Below are 22,318 nucleotides of genomic sequence, written 5' to 3'. Positions count from 1 at the left end.
GAGTGGTCACTCGATCCTCTGGTAGCGACCTCTCTGTTTCACAAGTGGGGTTCTCCCGCATAGACCTCTTTGCGTCCCCTCAGAACCACAAAGTGGACGATTACTGCTCTCTCATTCGGAGCCAGCACTCTCGGCCGAGGGATGCATTCTCCCTCAAGGGACAACCGGTCTGCTCTATGCATTCCCTCCACTTCCTCTTGTGTCAAAGACTCTCGTGAAGCTACGCCAGGACGGGGGAACCATGATCCTGATAGCACCTTACTGGCCACGCCAAGTATGGTTTCCAATACTCCAGGATCTCTCCATCCGCAGGCACATTCCTCTGGGAAAGGACCCGCATCTGCTCACTCAAAACGACGGATGCCTCCTCCATCCCAACCTCCAAGCCTTGTCCCTGACGGCATGGATGTTGAAAGGTTAGTCCTTCAGCCTTTCAACCTTTCAGATTCCGTTTCTCGGGTCCTGATAGCTTCACGAAAGCCTTCCACAAGAAAGTCTTACTCATACAAATGGAAAAGGTACACATCATGGTGCACTTCTCAGTCCCTTGATCCCCTTTCCTGTCCAATCTCCAAATTCTTGGACTATTTATGGCATCTCTCTGAATCAGGTCTTAAAAACCTCTTCTATCAGAATGCATGTCAGTGCGGTAGCCGCCTTCCATAAAGGTGTACAGGGTGTCCCTATTTCAGTACAACCCCTAGTAACACGTTTTCTTAAAGGCTTGCTCCATCTGAAGCCACCCTTACGTCCTCCGGCCCCATCTTGGGACCTTAACCTGGTTCTTGGTCGTCTAATGAAACCTCCTTTCGAACCTCTGCACTCCTGTGAGTTAAAGTATCTCACATGGAAAGTGTTATTCCTTTGGCTATCACTTCAGCTCGCAGGGTTAGTGAATTGCAGGCCCTAGTTACCTATCCGCCTTACACTAAGCTCCTGCAGGACCGGGCGGTACCTCCGCACTCACCCTAAATTTTTACCTAAGGTAGTTTCTGAGTTTCATATTAATCAATCCATCATACTACCTATCTTTTTCCCAGGCCCCACTCCAACTCCGGGGAACAGACTCTGCATACCCTAGACTGCAAACGAGCTCTAGCTTTTATCTAGACCGTACAGTTGCTCACAGAAGAGCACTCAATTATTTGTCTCTTTTCATCCTAACAAGTTAGGACATCCTGTGGGTAAGCAGGCTCTTTCCTCTGGTTGGCGGACTGCATTTCTTTTTGCTATCAGCAAGCTGGCATTCCCTTTCAAGACCGTGTGAAAGCACACTCTGTGAGGGCCATGGCGACGTCAGTGGCACAACTTCGATCGGTGCCGCTTCCTGACATCTGCAGGGCTGCAACCTGGAGTTCTCTCCATACCTTTGCAGCCCACTATTGTTTGGACAAAGCTGGAAGACAGGACTCCATCTTCGGCCCAATCTATCTTGCGTAACCTTTTTTCCAACGTGATGGACCAACACCCTTCCACCTTCCCGGTAGGGGTGCGGATGCCCTTTACCAAATTCCACCCCAGTTTGTAGTGCCTGTTGCACGTCGTTGGGTGCATTTGGTGCAAGTCAGGGACATCCTCAGCTCGGTACTCACCCATTTGTGAGGACAACCATCCTGCTTGTCCTGTGAGAAAGCAAATGTTGCTTACCTGATGTAACAGGTGTTCTCACAGGACAGCAGGATGTTAGTCCTCACGAAACCCGCCCCGCCACCCCGCGGTGTTGGGTTTGTTTTGTTTTTACTTTCTAGGCACTGCCTGTAGCTTTGAAAATCAGACTGAAGGGAGACCCCTGCTGGCTGCAGGGTCAGTGCCTTGCTGGGCATGCCCAGTAGGGGCCAGTCAAAGTTCTGTTTAAACTTTGACAGAAGTTTTCCGTGGTGGGCTCCATCCTCGATGTCACCCATTTGTGAGGACTAACATCCTGCTGTCCTGTGAGAACACCTGTTACATCAGGTAAGCAACATTTGCTGTTCTGAAGGCATGCAAGCTGGAGGACAGTGTCAGTATGCGCTCCATGGCACTGCCTCCTATACAAAAGCCGAAAGGAGCAGGGACTCCAAGGGGCTTGGGAGCGGAGCTGGAGATTGAGCCAGAATGCGCTTTGTGGTGCTGCCTACTATACAAAGCCAGGAAGGGGCAGGGCCACCCCAGGGACTGGGAGAGGAACGTGAACTGGCCTCGCCCTGGTCCACATAAATTCAGAATAAGATGACACCACCAAGATCAGGCTTTGAACTAACCTGGGCAGGAGAGGGAATCTCTGCTAGTCTGGAGGCTAGTGGTCAGCAGAAAATGGCAATTACATGTCTGGTTTCTGGTCCTTCCAGCTTCCAGCCTGCCTTAAAAAGAATCTCTGCAGGCCAACCGATGGGCATCTCTATCCCTTGCTCCCAGAATTTTGGGGTCATCCTTTGCCTGGGATCCTCCCTGGTACCAACTATGGCTTGCACTCTCAGGCATCTTTCTCTGTTCCTCCTGGGTCAGCCGGCTGCACCCACTTTTTCCTGTATTTTATTTTTTAATTCTTGCCTTGGCTGGGGTTAGAGCCCGGTCTCTTCTTTTTCGTCTCATGGTGTCACCCAGGGAGTCTCTTTGCCTGCTTTTAAACTTTAGATTCTTTATTTTTCTGATCAACTTTATTCAATATGCTTTGACTCTGGGCTGGCTTTCTTCTCTCTGGCTGCTGCTGTGCTTTGATACATACTCCCCCATCACACTTGTTTAACCATCAGAAAACTTTAATCTTTTGCTCTGGGAAGGGGTGGGGGAGATAGAAAATAATGGGGTGAGCCTAAGCCTATGTCATGCATTACAGAGTGAGCTTGTTCTAACATACTTGAGAAGATAAAGCAGGATTTTATTCTATGCATAGGGCTTTTGGTACAGCTTGAAATGGGGAGTAAGTAGCATCTCTTAAGAGAAGGATCAGTAAGACAAAGAACTGAACAGGAAGCAATTACCACAAAATGCAAAGGTTTAGCAACAAGACGAAAAAAAGCATTTCTCTCCCTCTTAATTAAAACCCATCAAACAGAACAGTGCCCCCGGTGGCCTTACCAATACATTGCAAGCTCCATTATAGCGGCTTTACATGGCTGTTGTATATGTCAATACCACCCTCTCTTGTTAAGAAATATTGCCTAAAATACTCCTGAATCTTCTCCTTTCACCCTCATCTCATGACCCTCATTCTAGAGCCTCCTTTCCATGTAAAACATTCACCTACTGTGCATGGAAACCTTTGAGATATTTGAGGTCTCTAACATATCTCTTCTTTCTTGCCTTTCCTCTAGGGCGTACATGTTTAGATCTTTAAATCTGCTTGACAACAAAGACCACTGACCATTTAGTAGCCACCCTCTGGACTGACTCCATCCTGTTTATATCCTTTTTGAAGGTGCGGTCTTCAGAATTATGCACAGTATTCCAAGTGAGGTCTCACCAGGAACCCATACAGGGCAATATCACCTCCCTTTTTCTGCTATTCCTCTCCCTATGCAGCAAGCATCTTTCTGGCTTTTACTGTCACTTTATCCACCTGTTTGGCCACCTTAACATCATCGGATACAATTACCCCCAGATCCTGCTCTTCCTTTATGCTTAGAAGAATTTCACCTCCAATATTATACCTTTCTCTTGGGTTTTTGCACCCTAAAATGCATTACTCTGCATTTTTAGCATTAAATCTTAGCTGCCAGACCTTAGACCATTCCTCAAGCTTTGGCTAGATCCCTCCTCATGTTTTCCATTCCTTCCTGGCTGTCCACCCTGTTACAGACTTTGGTATCATCGGTATAAAGACAAACCTTTCCTGACATCCCTTCTGTTTTGTCGCTCATAAAATGTTTGAAAAGAACCGGTTCAAGGATTGATCCTGAGGCAAACCACTAGTAACAACCCCCTCCTCAGAGAAAACTCCATTTACCACTAACCTTTGTTGCCTCCCACTCAGCCAGTATCAAACACAGTCAGTCCACACACATCACCCCCATACTAAAAGACCTACACTGGCTCCCCATAACCCACAGAATTCAATATAAAGCCCTCACCCTCATGCACAAATCCATCATCAGCGAGAAAACAGACTGGCTAAAGGACACCCTTCATCCATACACCACGCAAAGAAACCTGCACTCTAAAAACACTGGACTACTCACTATCCCTCCATCAAACAAGCCCACCTCACCCCAACACGACAACGTGCAATCTCAATAGCAGGCCCCGCACTGTGGAACAAACTACCAGCAAAACTCCAGACATCACAAAACATCAAGAAAGCACTAAAAACCTGGCTCTTCTGAAAAGCCTATCCCACTAACAATTAATCCTCGCCACTGAGATCCAACCCCAAACAACCAGCGCTATAACCCACATAACCCACTAGAGTTCTCAATTCATCTCCAACCAAAGGCCCATACTTTTCACAATTATGTTAGCCATTATAATGTTAAAAATTACATTGTGTTTGTTATTCAATGTAATAATATTATAATTGTTAGAGCAATACATAGATGCAGTTTTTTACTATGTTACAAGGTTACAATGTAAAGATAATATGACCTGTTGTCACACTATCACTTAAATTATTGTGTAAACCGATGTGATACTTATGTTTGAATATCGGTATATAAAAACAAATAAATAAAAAAATAAATAAATAAACTCTAGGATCCATACCAATAGTGCACAATGCATTTATAAGTCTTCTGTGCGGAACCATGTCAAAAGCCTTGCTGAAATCCAAGTACACTACGCCTAGTGCTCTCCCTTGATCCAACTCTCTGGTCACCCAATCAAAGAAATTGATCAGATTCGTTTGACAAGATTTATCTCTGGTAAAACCATGCTGCCTCAGATCTTGCAATCCATTGGATTCCAAAAATTGCACTATCCTCTGTTCCCTGTACTTACCCAGATCAGTCCAGACTCTTGGGTTTTGCCTTCCTTCCAGCAGATGGAGACAGAGAAATTTTCACAGCCACCGACACATAACCTGGTGTAGCACCTGCAGTCCCTCAGTATTTCTCTGTCTCCAGCAGATGGAGCAGGTGCAAAACCTGCAGTTCTGAATCTCAAAAAAAAAAAAGAAAGAAAGAGAGATTTCTCTCCTAGGAGGTTGTCAGGTCCTGGTTGGATCATCCCTGCTGGTCGTAGAGATGAACAAGCAGGGGTTGGGGACTCTAATTTGCTCTTGGCGACCCGTTGGGGGTGAAAGCTGGTGGACCAGTTCCCTCACCTCCAGGAGCCTGGGGAAGATCCCTTTGCCACTCTTCAGTTAAACCTGTTTGTTTATCTGTCTGTGTCTTTCCTCTTTTTAAGCCAGTTTGTTTTTCTGTCTGTGTCTTTCCATTTTTATATAAAGTCTAAAAAAAAAAAAAAAAAGCAAGGATACAGGAGAAGATCGTGTAGCCTTTTCCCCGCACCAGCAGTGCCGAAGTCAGGAATTTTGGAGGGGTTTCCTCCAATGAATCTGATGGGGAATTGCCTCCAGTGGTTGGCGCCTCAGACACCGATCCTGATCGGGGTCCTCAGGACCCATCCGATGAAGCAGAGAAGGATCCGTCCATAGAGGACAATGATCCCAAGGTGCTTTGCCTTTTTCATAAGGAGCAGTTTGGGCCCTTGACATGTCCTGGGAGAGTTAGGCATAGCTGCATCCCATGTGGATTCGGACCATGAGGAGGTGGACCCAGTGATGGCGGGCCTGCGGGGTCCAGCCAAGCCTTTTCCTTTTCATAAGTTAGTGAAACAGTTGATGGTCAGAGAGTAGGATACTCCAGAAACTGGCCTTAAGGTGAGCAGAGCTATGGACAAACTGTATCCGCTGTCTGAGGACACTTTGGAGCTGCTTCGGGTTTTGAAGGTGGATGCCTCCGTTTTGGAGGTTACAAAGAGAACTACCATTCCAGTTGCAGGGGCCACTGCTCTGAAAGATGTGCAAGACAAGAAGCTTGAGCTGCATCTTAAAAAGATTTTTGAGGTGTCAGTGCTGGGCATTCGGACAGCTGTCTGTAGCAGTTTTATGCTTCGAACATCTCTGAGATGGGTGCAACAGTTACAAGAACGCACGGATATGTCACCTTTGGAGTCTTAGCAGGCAGAGCGTCTAGAGGATGCAGTTGCTTATGGTGCTGATTCCTTATATGATCTCATCCATACTTTGTCCAGAACGATGATTTCTGCAGACTGATAGGAGGCTTCTTTGGTTGCGGAAGGTTGGCTGATGTTTTCTCTAAAGTTCAGCTTGGAGCATTGCCATTCAAGGGCAAGCTTCTTTTTAGTGAGGATTTGGATCAGCTGATAAAGCTTTTGGGTGAGAATAAGATTCACAAATTGCCAGAGGACAAGTCCAAGGGGGTCTAAGAGGTCCTTTCAGTCTCGCTCCCGGTTCCGGGGTCAAAGGCCCTTCCGTTCGGCTTGGCGATAGCAACCCAGACCTTCACCAAGGTGATGGTAGCGGTGGTGGTGGCCTTCAGGAAAGAAGGCATGCTTGTGCCCCCATATCTGGACGACTGGCTGATTCGAGCAAAGTCGCAAGACCTGTGCAGGTAAGCGGTGGTGGAAGTAGTAATGTGTCACTTGCAGTCATTGGGTTGGATAGTGAACTTATCCAAGAGCCAGCTTCTCCCCTCCCAAGTATTGGATTTTCTGGGCTCACAATCCCACCTAGTTTAGGGAAGCTTTGGTACATCCCAGGAGTCTGGACTGATATGGGTATGTACAGGGAAAGGAAAATTGGCTCTTACCTGCTAATTTTCATTCCTGTAGTACCACAGATCAGTCCAGAGTCCTGCCGAAGGGGGTGTGTGCTTTTGGAGAGTCCGCTCGACCTGTCTTTTGTCTGTTGACTTTATTGTCTGAAGAATAGCACAGGTTTCTTTTTCTCCGTAAAGTTTTCAAGATTGTATATGGTTATATGTTTTTTTTTCCTCTGCTCGTTCGAGAACGGTTGATTGTAAAATTTGCTGGAGATTGTTTTACTGTATCAGCTTGGGTACAGAATAATACTGAGCAACTGGTTTATGTGCCGATGGCTGTGAAAATTTCTTTGCCTCCATCTGCTGGAGGGAAGGCAAAACCCAGGAGTCTGGACTGATCTGTGGTTCTACAGGAACGAAAATTAGCAAGTAAGAACCAATTTTCCTTTTTAGCAGTAATTCCAAGAGTTTGCTCACCACAGAGGTCACTAACTGGCCTGTAGTTCCCAGCCTCCGCCTCACTTTCACTTTTATGAATAGGAACCACTTCTGCCACTCTTCAGTCCTCTGGAACTACTCCAGACTCTAAAGCATTTAAAAGGTCAGCCAGCAGAGCTGCCAGTTCCCTTACTTCCCTCATATGTATCCCATTCAGCCCCATCACCTTATCTACTTTAATTTTAATTAGCTTCTCACAAATACACTGTTTTGAAAATCGATTGAGGTTTACCTCACTTCAATCTTATTTGTGTTTGTTTTATGTGGTCTGCTGCAGGCCCTTCCACAGTGAACACTGAACAGAAATATTTGTTAAGCAATTTTGCTTTTTCCTCATCTGCCTCTACATATTCCTCCCCTCCACTTTTGAGTCTCACAATGTCACTTTTGCACTTCCTTTTATCACTAACATATCTAAAAAAAAAAAAAATCTTGTCCCCCCATTTACAGTGTTTGCTATTTTTTCTTCTGTTTGAATTTTTGCATTCCTGACTTATTTATATTTAGCTTTTTGCACTTTAAAGTGGATTACATTCAAGGTATGTCCCTATGCCCAGAGAGTTTACAATCTAAGTTTGCACCTGAGACAATTGAAGGTAGAGTGACTTACCAAGGTCACAAGGAGCAACAGCAGGACTTGAACCCTGGACTCATAGCCCATAGCACTTGAACCCTGGTTCATAGCCCATAGCACTACTGCTCTTAATGTTTTCAGATGTTGTTACCTGTCTTCCTCTTTCTGCGGGAGAAGAGATGGGGAGTAAGCAGCATTTCTTAAGAGATGGACCTGTAGGAACAAGAACTGAAGAAAAGCAACTACCGCACTTGCAGGCCAATGTAATACAGTGCGCTCGGCTGAAGTGCACAACTTTTCTGGCTCTTGGACATGCATTTTGGACGCACATTCAAAACCCCTCATTCAATAAGGGGATTAGCGTGTCCAAAGCACGTATCCAAACAAGCGCAAAACTATTACCCCGATGTAAAAAAAAAAAAGGTGCACTCGATGCACACATTTTTATTTCTCAAAAATTACTGCCTGCCTCAGAGCAGGCGTTAATTCTTGAGGAGCCCCAAAAGTTTACAAAAAGCAGAAATTCTGCTTTTCTGTAGTTCCTCCAACTTGATATTGTGGTGATATTAAGTCAGAGGAACCTAAAAAAGGAGAGCAGGAAAAAAAAAGTTGCTGGCAGTCAGGTTAGGAAAACGAACACTCAATTAATGAGCATCCATTTTCCTAACCTGTGGCTGTGCACAAGTTAGGTAAACGGACTCTCGTAAAATTGAGCATCCGTTTTCCTAACCCGCTGACAGCCACCTCTCCTGGGTGCCCAATGCTGAGGAGGCGCTACGGACGCAAACTTTTCCCTAGCACCTCCTTTGTACTGTGACAGCCCATTTAAATATTAAATCGTGCACCCGGGAGAGGTGGATCAGCGTGGGTTAAGAGAGCAGGCGCTCAATTATGAATGCCCATTTAACGTGCGCCAATATTGCATCGGCCTGAATGTAGAGAATAAGAAACAAGAAAAAAAAAATTCTCCCCCTCTTACTTAAACCCCTCAAACAGAACAGTGCCACCCGATGGCCTTACAATAGATTGCAAGCTCCATTATAGCAGGCTTTAACTTACAGCTGTTGTATATGTCAACACCTTGCCCCTCTCCTGCTAAAGTGCAGGTCCTGCAAAAGCAGTAAAGAAACCCAGGGAAAGGATTAAAAAGAATATTATGTTACAAGTATGGAATTGTTGCCCCATTAAGGGCACCATCAGTTCCTCTTTTCCTGCCCTTCTAATATAAGAGGGTGCAGAGGACAGAGTGAAGGAGATTTAAAAGAAGCTCCTGGAGACCATGTCTGAATCCTGGCAGAGGCAGCTGGGCAGGACACCAGGCTGTGGGGGAAAGGAAGGAGGGAACCCGGAGCTGTATAAATAAGAAGCTCTGAGTTAAGCTTCTACATAATGAGCCCTAGCTCACAGCACATTCTAACTATTCAAAGCTTCTTAGAGTAAGTTCAGGTAGTTTTAAGATTATTCAACTCCAGCGGCATGGAAAGAGAGCTGAGCTGAGCAGGCCAGGAGGTCAATTTGACACCTCCTCCCCCCCCCCCCCCCCCCCCAATTAGCACATTCAAACATTTTTGTAAGCAGTTATCCTTGTGCTAGAAAACAACAAACTTCTCCCACAACATCACCTTGAAACCTAAACTCTATGGGGCCGATTGCAATACAGTTCGCCCAGCGTAGCACACAGCTTAACGAGTGGTTGGATACTCATCCATAACCCCTGATGCAATAAGGGGTTCAGCGCATCCAAAACGCAAATCCAAAGAAAGGCAGAGCTAATAGCGCTCACACATGTAAAAGCCATGTAGATGAAGCTATTATTTATTATCCCGCAATGCAAAAAATCCCCGTGCACCCGAGGCGCACTTTTTTAACCCATAAAATTTTACGCCTGCCCTGGAGCAGGCATAAAGTCTTCCCGCATGTCAAGGGCTCAACTTGCATTTCTGTGGGTCCTCCTACTTTGTATCATTGCACTACTAAGAAGGAACCACAGAAAGCAGCACCATGCAAAAAAAAAAAAAAAAAGTCTTTTGACATAAAAAAAAAAAATTGGGAGGCGCAGAATAATCACCCACAATATACATGCTCCGGATCGTGTATATTGTGTGTGCGTATTGTGCTGGTAAAATTGCTGCCGCGGGATAAAAACAGATGCTCATAAATTGAACGTGTGTTTTCCTAATCCACACACAGCCAGGTTTCCCGGGCGCCCGATGCTTTTGAACACAATTTTAGCTGAGCATGTCCTTATTAATGCGGCAGCTCATTTACATATTGCATCAGGCATCCAGGAGAGGTGGATGTGCGTGCGTTAAAAACGGGTGCCGAGTTTGTCCGCATGTTTTTTACTCGCACTTTATTGCATCGACCCCTATAATTGTACTGAAGAGAGCTTGAGGAGCTTTCCCTGGAGCAGAGGAAAGTTACAGAATCCCCTGCCAGGCACCCTGGCTACATGCAATGATCTGCCCTCCCCAGTAATCCCTGCAGCCAAAGTCTAGAATCGGTCATTCCTGTAACACAAGGGCAAGCTTTAACAAATGAAAGACGTCAAAACATCAACAACAGACCACTAAGTGGAACATTTCATTACTGACTATAATCTGTCTTCTTAAAGGCTGAGCATGACATGGACTCACACTGCTATACTGTAACTCTGTATTTAACACTCAATATGCTAAGGCAGCACTGCAGAATAATCCCTGTAAACGATACTGCCACGTCTGTGCTTCAAGAGGTGTTAAGTCAGTGGCTCAGGGACAGCTGGAGACAGATTTTTGTACATGACGTTTCTTCATATTTAATCAGACTGCTGGCAGGGTGTGCAGTCGGTTCTGGCTGGCAGAGCTGAGAGCGCAGGGCTGCATTGCTTGAGTTTTCTGCTGCTTGGTGACTTGCATGATGGGAGGGGCAGCTCTGAGAGGGCTTGAGCTCCCCAATATTGAACAATCTCCTTCACTATGTCCAGGGAGGGGTAATTTGAGTTATTGGAAAGTAAAGAGCATTCAGTCTGCAGCTATACTCAGTGGGTACAGCAAGGTCTTACCAACTTGCAACAAGAAACCTAAAATGCTCATTGAGGGAGGGGGTTAGTGTAGGTTCTTCATGAAATGTTGTAAGAAAGCAGAACTTTTGATTTGGATGTTTCTGTCTTCTCGATCTATTTCTGTGTCCTAAAATCAGGCCGGGTAGGGCTGGCACCTCTCATTTAGGTTTCTCCTTCTTTCAGGTGATCATAAATGCGCTCTGGTTTGGCTACGACATTAAGAAAGCCGTAGAGGAGCCTCGTCTTCACAACCAGTTGCTTCCCAATGTCACACAGCTGGAGAAGACGGTAGAGCAGGTCCGTCTCCAATCCTGGGAGCGGGAGTGGTGCAAGAGACCTTTCTCAGCAATCTGCATGCATGGCCCTGGCAGCGAGATGCGCCATTCGAGCTTCAGGGCAGCGCTTATAAAATTCCCCCTTCCTCTTCCTTCTGCTCCACCAGTCCACAACCTATGGGTTATATCCTCTCATCCAGCACACATACAGGTCGATCCAGTAAAGTTCAGTTGAAGATTTCTCGTCTGTAACGAGCTTGCTGCGCACAATTCGGACGCGTAAGGCCAACCAGCGATACAGTCTCCAGGTTTTGCGCATCCGTAGTGCTTCTTAAACAGACGCGTAACCCTTCCCGCACCCGGCATGTAAATGAACGAATTAGCTGTAAATGAAGGACTTAGCTATTCCCCTCCGATACCGTAACGCGCGCTCAGGTTCTCTCATTAGTAACGCACTGTTTTGCCGCGGCCGTAACGTGTTAGTTTACCGCCTCCCCCTAGTAGGAGTTAGGACTTGAGTCTAGTAACAATCATCGACACCGCTTTTAAGATACTCAAAAACAATAAAACACAATTTTAAAAAAAAGCGATACAGAGATGATCGAGAAATGTAATGATGTGGGACACATAAAACCTGTCAGAAGAAAAAATAAAAATTTTTAAATAACCTGTCGGAGGGCCCGCGTTGGGTCCAGCTGCGGTCCGGTGGCGGCGGGAGCCGGGTGGTCGCGTGTTAAATCTAGGCCGCGGCGGGTGGGCGCCTGTTCCGGGCGGCAGCGGCGGCGGGGGACACGCGTTAGTTCGAGACGGCCAGCGGGCGGCGGGTGGTCGCGTGTTAAATCTAGGCCGGGTCCGCACAGGCGCGCATTCATCCAGGCGGAGGAGCCGGCTGCTTTCGCCACCGGCTCCTCCGCCTGGATGAATGAATGAATGCGCGCCTGTGCGACCCCCTGCGATTCGGCGCTCAAGGCAGTCACATGCCGTGACGTCACGCCTTGAGCGCGAATTGCAGGGGTCGCAACAGGCGCGCCATTCATTCATCCAGGCGGAGGAGCCGGGTTGGGCAGAAAGCAGCCGGCTCTCCGCCTGGATTGAATGAATTTCATTCACTGCCAGTGGGGGCTGACCTCTCCGGCAGCCCCCACCGGCAGTGAATGAATGACGATGCGCGGCCTGTGCGACCCCTGCCGATTCGGCGCTCAAGGCAGTCCACATGCCGTGACGTCACTCCCTGCGCGCCGAATCGCAGGTGGTTCGCCACAGGTGCGCATTCATTCACTGCCGGTGGGGGCTGGACCCCACCGGCAGTGAATGAATGCGCGCCTTGCGGACACCGGCCTAGATTTAACACGCGGACCACGCCCGCCGGCCGTCCTCGAACTAACGCGTGTCCCCCCCGCCGCCGCTGCCGCCGCCCGCCCGGAACAGGCGCCACCCACCCGCGGCCTAGATTTAACACGCGGACCACCCGGCTCCCCGCCGCCGCCGGCCGCCTGGACCCACGCGGCCGTCTGAAAACTAACGCGCGTCCACCCCCCGCCGCCCGGAACAGGCGCCCACCCGCCCGCGGCCTAGATTTAAACACGGCGACCACCGGCCCCCCCGGATCCCGCCGGCCGCGCCTGGACCCACGCGGCCCTCCGACAGGTATTTAAAAATTTTGATTTTTACACTTCCTGGTACCTGTCATTTCAAATGTCATTTGAATGACAGGTACCAAGCGCACCCTGGTTACTGTATAGGCGCTGTATTTAAGCGCCTATACAGTAAAATGGGTTACGCGGCCCATAACCCTCCCCTACCGCTTTAAAGCCGCGGCATGCATTTGCATGCGATTAGAGGAGAGTATCGGGGAGGTTAGTGAAGAGAACTGTGCGTGCGGGGAGGAAGGGTGCGCCTGACACTACCGCACTGTTTCTACCGCGGCCCTTACTGTGATCGACCTGATAGAGGAGCAGAGTTGTTTTTTTTTATTGACATCATTAGAATATACGTCATATTGGAACCAAATCAACCAGTGTTCTCTGCCTCCAGCCGCTGGATGAACGATTTTGAATTCATCTCTTCTTGAACAGAAAGGATTTTTTTTTTCAGTTTTCAGCCTCCTTACTACTTTCTAAGTTGTATTTTAGGCTGTTTCTGTGAGCCATGCTCCTGTGGATGTTTGCTCCTGCTGTGCAGCCAGCTCACACAGCATAAATTCTGTTAATTGCCCCCTTCTCCCTTTAGGCAAGGTTGAGCCCTTCTGCTTGATTTGCTGGTGTTTACAAAGCAATTATAGGAGAGATTTACTCACTTTCTTCAGCAAGCTGTTTTACTCTGTCACAGCCTCAAGCTACCTTTCAACCAAATTTTTAAATGGCCACGCGCGCAAATATGCGCATGGCCGGACCCCTGCACAAGCCGTGCACATTTCAGAAGGGCCCAGCCACACGCGTAAGGGCTGATACGAGCAACAATTGCTGGGCCCTGAAAAAGGGCAGGCCAGGGGCATTGTCTGGGCAGGGAGGGGCGGGGCAGAGGCTGGCCGGGACTGCTGGGGTGCGCAAGTTGCTTCTCCTCCAACAGAGCAGTAAGTAAAAAAATTTCTTTTACTTAGGTAGGGGGCAGGGGTCAGGATGGAGAGGGGAAGGGGTAGGATGGTTAGGCAAGGGGGGTAGGGAAGTTCCCAGTTCCCTCCCAGTCCCGCTCCTTAATTGGCGTGGGGGAGGCCTGACTGCATCGCCATGCATACTTTGGTAAAATTCCCCCCGCGTGCATGGATTGTAAAATCTATGCGTCCATGTGCGCATGCCAGGAACCACACGCACCTTTTAAAATCTACCCCTTTATGTTGATTTGATGGCTGAAAAAGCCATCCTTGTGGCATTTTGGCGCTAAGCGCTCAGCGACTGAGGGGAGTCTCTGTGATCTATGCTGCAGTAAATATAATTCACCCAGTTTGATTAAATCTACTCTTTCGGGCAACAAATCTTCCTTTGCAGAGGCTCCGGGTAAGCAAAAGTCTTCTTCCAGAGCGACTGCAGCAGCAGCCATTCTGTCGGCTGGCTCGGACGCGGCAGCCATTTTGGTTGATTCTCCGGAATGACATCACTAAGGGGAGATCCGGTTTTATCTCAGGGACCTCCCAAATTGCTGCCAGGTTTAGATTTTTCTCATGATTTGAAGCAGGAGCTCCCCAAACACCAATGTTGGTGCTTTTTCTCCTGATTTTTTCAAGTTTCTCCACCAGGCTTTTCATGCCTTACAAGGGCAAAGAGAGGGTGCAGTAGAACAAGGATAGATTGAATTTCCAGTTGCTGAAATGTCTACATCTCAAAAGAGAAAGAGATTTCATTCAGATTAAGCTGAATCACTTTCACTGGAACTGGATTGTCCCTCTGTTTTAAGATTTGAAGATGAGAGAGGTGGTAGTGGTCTGGATTCACTGGAAGTTTCAATCTGAGGAAGATGAAGAGGAACAGATTAGATTGTTCCATAAAATGGAAATCACTGCTTTAATTGAGCAGTTTGTGTGAGTTGTGTTTCAAGATCTTTACTGCGTTGGATTCAGCAATTATCTGAAATTGTTAGCACGGGTAAGTTAGAGTTGACTATGGCATATTTATCTGATGCCTTGTATGATATAATTAGAATCTCTGCTAGGTCTTTAGTTCTCTCTGTAGGAGCTAGACATCTGCTGTGGCTAAGAAATTGTCTGTGGATTCTTTGTCAAAATCTAGACTTTCGCGATTACCCTTTAAGGGTAAATACCTTTTTGATGGGGAAGTGGATCATCTAATTAAAATTTGGGACATCCAAAATTGCAGAGATTACCAGAAGATAAATCTCGGGCCAGTTTTCTTTCCTACCAGGCATGCAGTCATTTCTTGGAAGCAAAGAGATATAGACCTGGTAGGAGAGTACGTCCTCAGTTTTTGAGAGGTAGAGGCAGAACTCAGCCTTTTCATGGAGCAAGAAGATCGAGTTCTGAAACTGCATGACCCTCCAGCGCTCCACAGAATACATAATGAAGCCCAGGGGATTTATTCTCTGAGGAATCCTATAGGGGGCAGGTTACAGGCTTTTCTCAGAGAATGGATCCAGATTACTTCAGATCAATGGGTTTTGGATATAATCCAATTTGGTTACATTCCAGAATTAAGAAGACCAATAAGAGATCATTATGTTGTTCTCCTGCCCATGCTCCAGATAAGATTGCCGCTATTCAGGTCACATTGAACAACTTAATTCAATTGCAGGCAATTCAGGAGGTTCCAATCAAGGAACGTCAGGAAGGTTATTATTCAATATATTTCCTAATTCCAAAAAAGGACGGTTCATTCAGACCCATGTTGGATCTAAAAAGAGTAAATTGAAATACTTATATCCCTCATTTTCACATGGAATCTCTTCACAAGGTTATTGCTTCTATTTGCAGGGACGAGTTTTTGGCATCTGTTGATTTAAAGGAGGCTTACTTTCATATTCCAATGAGACCAGACTTCCAAACATTTCTCCATTTTTGTGTAATCAGCCAACATTATCAGTTTATTGCCCTACCTTTTGGGCTGGCTACAGCCCCACGAACCTTCACGAAGGTTATGGTTGTTGTAGCTGCCTTTTTTGAGAAGAAGGAATTTTAGCCCCCCCCCTTATTTAGACGACTGGTTAATAAGGGCCAAATCATATTCCAAGGGAATAGCTTCAAGAGAAGGTTTACTCTCATTACTCCAACATTTAGTTGCAGCCCTCTCAAACTATAGAGCATCTAGGGGCATTAATCAACACAGCCGCTGGCATGGTATACCTTTCTCAGAAGAGAATCTCAAAGATACTTTACCAAGTTAAGAAATTTCTAGATCAGCAGGCTCCAACTGCTTGACCTTATCTGCAGCTTCTAGGTTCAATGGCTTCGGCTCTGGATTTAGTACCGTGGGCAAGGGATCATATGAGACCTCTTCAACTCTCGCTTCTGTTGAGATGAAATCCACAGCTTCATGGCTATGGGGTATGCCTTCCATTATCCAACAAGACTCGGGCATCTCTAAAATGGTGGTTACATCCTCTGAATTTAAAAAAAGGAATGGCACTGGAAAGTCCAGATTGGCTTCTTCTGACAATGGATGCCAGTGTAAAGGGCTGGGGAGCTCATTTTAAGAATCATTATACTCAGGGTCTCTGGAACCAAAGCGAGTACCATTGGTCTGTAAATTGCCTAGAAACCAGAGGAATCAGATTGGCTCTGTTACATTTTCAGAATCTCCTTCAGGGGAAGGCAGTGAGAATTTTATGCGACAATGCAACTGCAATTGCATATATAAACAAGCAGGGCGGCACGTGCAGTCAGGATGTTTCAAAAGAGACATATCTCTTATTTGCCGAGAGTCACTTAGGTCAATTGTCAGCCCAATACATAGCAGGCCAGATCAATCTGCAGGCAGCTTATCTCAGCAGGAATCTAATAGATCCAAGCTAGTGGGAGTTAAGTCAGGAGGCTTATGTTCTGGTAGTGCAAAGATGGGGACCTCATCAGATGGCTTCCTGTCAGAACAGAAAAGTATGAAGGTTTTTCAGTCATCGCAGAGAAGTAGGCAGTGAAGCGATAGATAAGTTTCAGCAAAGTTGGATGGGATGCAATCTCCTATATCTTTTCCTGCCATGGCTGTTAATAGCAAGAGTTCTAAGAAAAAAAAGGTATTAGTGGTTTTATTATTCCCGACTGGCCACAAAGACCATGCTATGCAGACCAAAGGAGGTTACTAACAGATCAAGTCAAGGGCCTTTTATATCAAGGACCTATAGTGATGGAGGATCCAACTCCATTCTTGCTTGTGGCTTGGCTATTGAAAGGGCAAGGCTAGCTCAGAGAGGCTGTTCTCCTTCAGTGATTTCAATGATGTTGCATTCAAGAAAGAAATCCACTTCTCTTTCTTATGTAAGAGTTTAGCATATTTTTGAGGAATTTTGTAAGAATAGAAATTTGTCGCCTTGATCATCTCAAATAAGTGATAATCTTTCATTTTTGCAGCATGGTTTGAATAAAGCATTACATTCTTTAAAGGTTCAGATAGCAGCCATTTCTTGTTTTCGTGGTCATATTAAAGGCAGTTTAATTTCTACCAATATGGATATTTCCTGTTTTCTTACTAGGGTGAAGCATATTTGTCCTCCTGTCCGATCTGTTTTTCCTCATTGGCATTTAAATTTGGTTCTTCAAGCCTTAGCTAGATCTCTTTTTGAGCCTTTAAATCAATCCACAATAAAGGATTTGACTTTAAAGACAATCTCTATAGTAGCGATTACTTCAGCCAGGCGAATTTCTGAGTTTTATCGTGGCAAAAACCCTATTTGAGGTTTACAGCAGATTCAGTTATTTTAGGACCGGTCCCTTCTTTTCTTCTTAAGGTAGTATCATCGTTTCATTTAAATCAATGAAGAGTTCTTCCTGACAATTCAGAGTTTTTAAAGTATCTAGATGTTAAAAGATGTTTAAAAACATTACCTTGAGAGGATGAAGGATTTCCATAATTCTGAGAGGTTGTTTGCTCTCTTTTATGGACCGTGGAAAGGAGAATCGGCTTCAAAGGCTTCCATTGCTAGATGGTTAAAAATGCTACTTCTGCTTATTTACTGCAGGGTAGAGTTGTGCTGAGATTAATGAGGCCCATTCAACAAGAGCACAGGCTTCATCTTGGGCTGAGTCCAGTGGAGATTTGTAAAGCAGCCACATGGGCTTCTTTGGGAACATTTGCAAAACATTATAGGTTGGATCTTCTCGCTAGACAAGATGCCAGTGTTGGTTCATCTGTCTTAAAAGCGGGATTGTCATCCACCCACCTTAGATGAGGTTTGGGATTTCCCATAGGTTGGGGACTGGTGGAGCAGAAGGAAGGAGGAAGGAGAAATTATTCTTTACCTGTTAATTTCCTTTACTTCTGTTACAGCAGTCCACAACCCACCCATAAAATAAAAATAAAAGTTAAAAAGAGGATAGTAAATATTTACTGTATTTATTGCATAGAGAGTTTTGACTCTCCAGGAGAATCTTCTTTAAAAACAAAAAAGAAAGAAAATTGTTAAAAATTAAATTTTTAAAGTAATAAGTAAGCTGATAGGCTAGGCTGTGACATTGCAAGATGTCTTGCAAGGGGTTTCTTTCTTTGTCTGTATTCTTTTTCTTCTTACATTAAATTGTTTTCATTGATTGATATTTTTAGTGCTTGTTTAGCTTTGACAGTAGTAAATTGACTGATTTAGTTCTTAATATGACATATATTCTAATGATATCATTAAAAAAAAAACCAACCCAACAAAACCCTGCCTGCATGGGTGCTGGATGCAGAGGCGTACCTATAGTACTTGGCACCTGGGGCGGATACTTCTTTGGCACACACCCCCTGCAATATATAATTTTATAATTTCCTAAACATTGATAAAATATTTCAAAACAGCAGACACATCAGATAACACCCAATAATTAAAACTAATAAGGATTTTAAAAATCTCCCACTCTCCATAGCTGTCATCCTAAGATTGTTGCATGCATAGACACACACACACACACACACACAGTATGCTCCCTGTCTCTCATACACACACATACATGCTTGGTGAGAGACAGAGGGAGCTTGCGTGTGTGAGAGAGACACACGCACACTTTCTCTATACCTCTTTCACACACACACACACTTCCTTTGTGTCTCTCTCATACACAGACATGCTTCCTCCATCTCTCTCTCTCTCTCTCTCTCACACACACACACACTCACTAACACACACATGCTTCCTCCATCTCTCTCTCACATGCACACATGCAGACAAAAAACTGAACTGGAAACCGCAAGCCAGATTCTGTATGCAGTGCAACAGTGGAAAAGCAGAAAATCACTATTCCTCAAAACTATACAATCAAGAAATATAAATCAATCAGAATAGTAAAAACCATACTAAAAATATACATTTCAGAACAGCTGATGAATAGAATAATATTCAATAATTGGAAGTTCCTGTACAGTAATCTTACTCTGTATAAATTTTTAAAATGTTCTAAACATCGATAAAATATTTCAAAACAGCAGACATCAATAACACTCAGTAATTAAAACTAATAAGGATTTTTAAAAATCCCCCACTCCCCATACCTGTCACCCTGAGATTGTCATGAACTAGGGGTACACACACACACAGAGACACAAACAAAATATGCTCCCTTTGTCTCTCACACACATACATGCTTGGTGAGAGTCAGCGAGAACTTGAGTGTGTGTGTGTGTGAAAGAGACAAACACATGTTTCCTCCGTCTCTCTCACACATACACGCTCCCTCATCTCTCACACAAGATTCCTCTAACACACACACACACACACACACACGCTTCCTCTCTCATCCCCCCCCCCCCCCCCCGCACACAAGCACCCTCTCACACATATGCACTCACAGGCACACTCACACAACCACACACCCTCATACAAACACACCCCCCACCACACCCTCATACATACACACACTCATACACTGGCACTTACTCTCACAGGGCCAGTCTCTCCCTTCTTCGGTCGCCGGCAGCAATGCTAGGCCTGTTCTTCTGCTGCTGGCTCCTGGAGCGTCCCCGCTCCGGCTCCAGGAAATGCCGGCAGCGCCGCTGGCCTTTGCCACTGCAGCTCCTTGCTTTTGCTGGCAGGGTTTCCCCCGCCACGTGAGTGTTCTGCGCCACCGCAGGACCTTCCGGACAGCAGCAATGGCACCCTCTCCCCCTGTTGCCACCTGGAGCGGACCACCCCCCTTGCCCTCCCCTTAGCACGCCTCTGGCTGGATGAGAGGATATAACCCATGGGTTGTGGACTGGTGTAGCAGAAGTAAAGGAAAGGAAATTAACAGGTAAGACATAATTTCTCCTATGTGTCTTGATCTCCAGTGATTATGGGTTGAATCTTTAACCTCTACTGCCCACATTGCCTCCCGTCTCCCGGGTAGCTGGGATTTTCCTGCTCACCTATGCAGCGGCCTGTGATGCCTGTTTATTCACCTGGCATCAGGCCTGGTCCTGTGCCACTGCCAGGATTTGCAGGACTGATGGAGCGGTGCCATGTGGGTTGCTGGGGGTCGGAGGTCTCTCCCATAGCTTAGCAGGTAAAGTGCCGCTATGGCACATGGACCCTCCCCCCCCCCCTTCTGGAATTGAAGCAGAGGTTTGGCAGAGGCAAGAGGGAGGGGCTCCTCGTCCTGCTCTAGACCACTCAGCAGTGGGCTCTTTTTCTTTTTTTTATTCCAGCAGCTGCCTCCTGCTCCCTTTGGCTACCAGCTTAATCAGAACTGGTCTCTACATTCACAATTAGCCAGGGCATTCCACCCAGCCATTGCAGTGACCCAGAAGCTAATACACCTGCAGCCTACGTCTGGCCAGCAGGGGTCACCGTTAAACCAGGGCTGAGAGTCCCGCCTCTCAAGGACTCGGAACGCTACTTCTGCAGCATTCACAGCCCTGGCTCTTCCAGGCAGCACGTCGCAGCTCTGCTTAAAGCAGGGACAGGGATCTCCCCTGGAACCGTGCAGCCCTGTTCCTGAGAGCACATTTTTGGCTGCAGTTGGATAGCATGGAGGCTGCTCCTCCCTCATGGCCAGTGCAGGGATTAGGCACCGCAGAAGCAGTGAGAGTATGGGGATTACCACCAGGGCTAACCTCATCCTGGCCTGGGGCACATGTGGCTGAGTCTTAAAGGAAGAAGCAGATAACTGCAGAAGTGAAAAGGTTCCATTGTTATGAAAAGTAGCACAAGGGAAAAGGAAGAAAATAGGAGGAAGGGATGCATGAGCCGCTAGAACAATTTCCTTTTTGAAGGCTACGTTTTCAAAGGATTTGCACAAATAAATCTGATTTAATGCACACAAATGGACAATTGAAAATTGGCTTAGTGATGGTGGAGGGGGGGATATCTGTGTGTTTAAAAGCGCATGGCAAAGTGATTTTACACTCAGTAAGGGTTCTGGGGGAAGAATTGGGGTGGGGAAACCATTTTTGCACACAGTTTTCAGGTTTTTAAAGTATGTGCAACCTGTACAGCTGCTAATGAGCAGACATTCATGTGTGTCCAGAGGCCACAATGGGTTCTTCACCCACTTGCATGTACGTTAGCTTTCAATGTTTGGGCTGCAGTCTGCCTGTCCTTTCTATCCACACGATTACTAAATGACCCTCTAAATGTCTAAATACTAAGCCTTCTGGCCAGAGCGTGGAAATTCTCTGGGTAGTGGGTCCATCCTTCCTCCTGCACAGAACTGGGCCCGGTGCACAGAAGGCTGACCTGTTACTCCTCCAGCTGTGCCCGCAGTCTTTCAAGCTTCTTTGTGTTTTCACATGTGCCAAGATGTTCAGCTGGGCATTTTCATGCTGTTTATTCCGTTTCAGAGTATAGAAGACAGTCTAAAGGAGAGACACCATGAGATCATGCGTATTCCAATTGCTGGTTCAATTGTTCAAGCTATTTTGCGAAAGGAGGACAAATTGTTTGCAGCATCAGATTCCCGGAAGGGGGGCTATCCGGCAGGCTACTGACCTTCGGCTGGGCAGCTGCTTTTCATGAATATGCTGATCAACTCATGTTGAGATGGACCTGGGCAAAATCTCAGGGGTCAAGTCTTACTATTGAGGAAAGTGCTTGAAACTTCTGAGACCCTCTGAATATAAATGTATATAAATCCAGAGCAATTATAAAAACTGTAATAGTGGTAGCACCCCTCGCCATGGCGTCGCCTTTCTTTTTTCCTCCTTGCACACATGCACTGCGGCAGTTCTAGTTTTTTGGTTCGAGGAGGCAGTCTACAGTTCTTATAAATAGTTTACACCTTTCCTGCCACTCCTCCTCTGCTCACACCCTCACCTTGTAACCTTGCTGTCACCCTGATTTTGCAACCTCTTTAATATCTTCCACTCTCACATCCCTTCCACCAGCACCATTCCTCTACACTCCTAATCCACCTTCATCCACTCTCCTCATTTACTCCTCCTCTCAATCTCACCCTGATTTCATTGATGCTCACTGCTACTACTGCCAGTCCTAGCTGTCACCTCCCTGGCTTTCTTTCTGTGGACTCATCCCCCATACTGCCAATAACTTGTACAATTATATTTCTGCTTTTAAAAAACATATATATTTGTTATTTTTCAGTTCTGACAATGAAATGGAGGTCAGTTTAAAATGTATTTTTTCATAGGATTTGTGCTCTCAATTAAGGAAGCCATAAAATGCA

At 46.1% G+C, this 22,318-nt stretch overlaps 1 protein-coding gene across 3 annotated transcripts in view; it reads left to right on the top strand.

Annotated features, from left to right (window-relative positions):
- LOC115072958 (glutathione hydrolase 1 proenzyme-like) overlaps positions 1–21,807 on the top strand; it is a 184,725-nt gene extending 162,918 nt beyond the window's left edge. For all 3 annotated transcript variants that reach the window (XM_029571001.1, XM_029571002.1, XM_029571000.1), the window contains 2 exons: positions 10,997–11,110; positions 21,477–21,807. In XM_029571001.1, coding sequence (XP_029426861.1) covers positions 10,997–11,110; positions 21,477–21,623 — 261 coding nt within the window. In that variant the 3' untranslated portion in view covers positions 21,624–21,807. The remainder of the gene's footprint in view (positions 1–10,996; positions 11,111–21,476) is intronic.
- The last annotated feature ends 511 nt before the right edge of the window (positions 21,808–22,318 follow it).

The sequence above is a fragment of the Rhinatrema bivittatum genome, chromosome 11, assembly GCF_901001135.1.
Source record: "Rhinatrema bivittatum chromosome 11, aRhiBiv1.1, whole genome shotgun sequence".
Taxonomy (NCBI): Eukaryota; Metazoa; Chordata; class Amphibia; order Gymnophiona; family Rhinatrematidae; genus Rhinatrema; species Rhinatrema bivittatum.
This window is presented reverse-complemented; position numbering and strand designations above follow the sequence as displayed.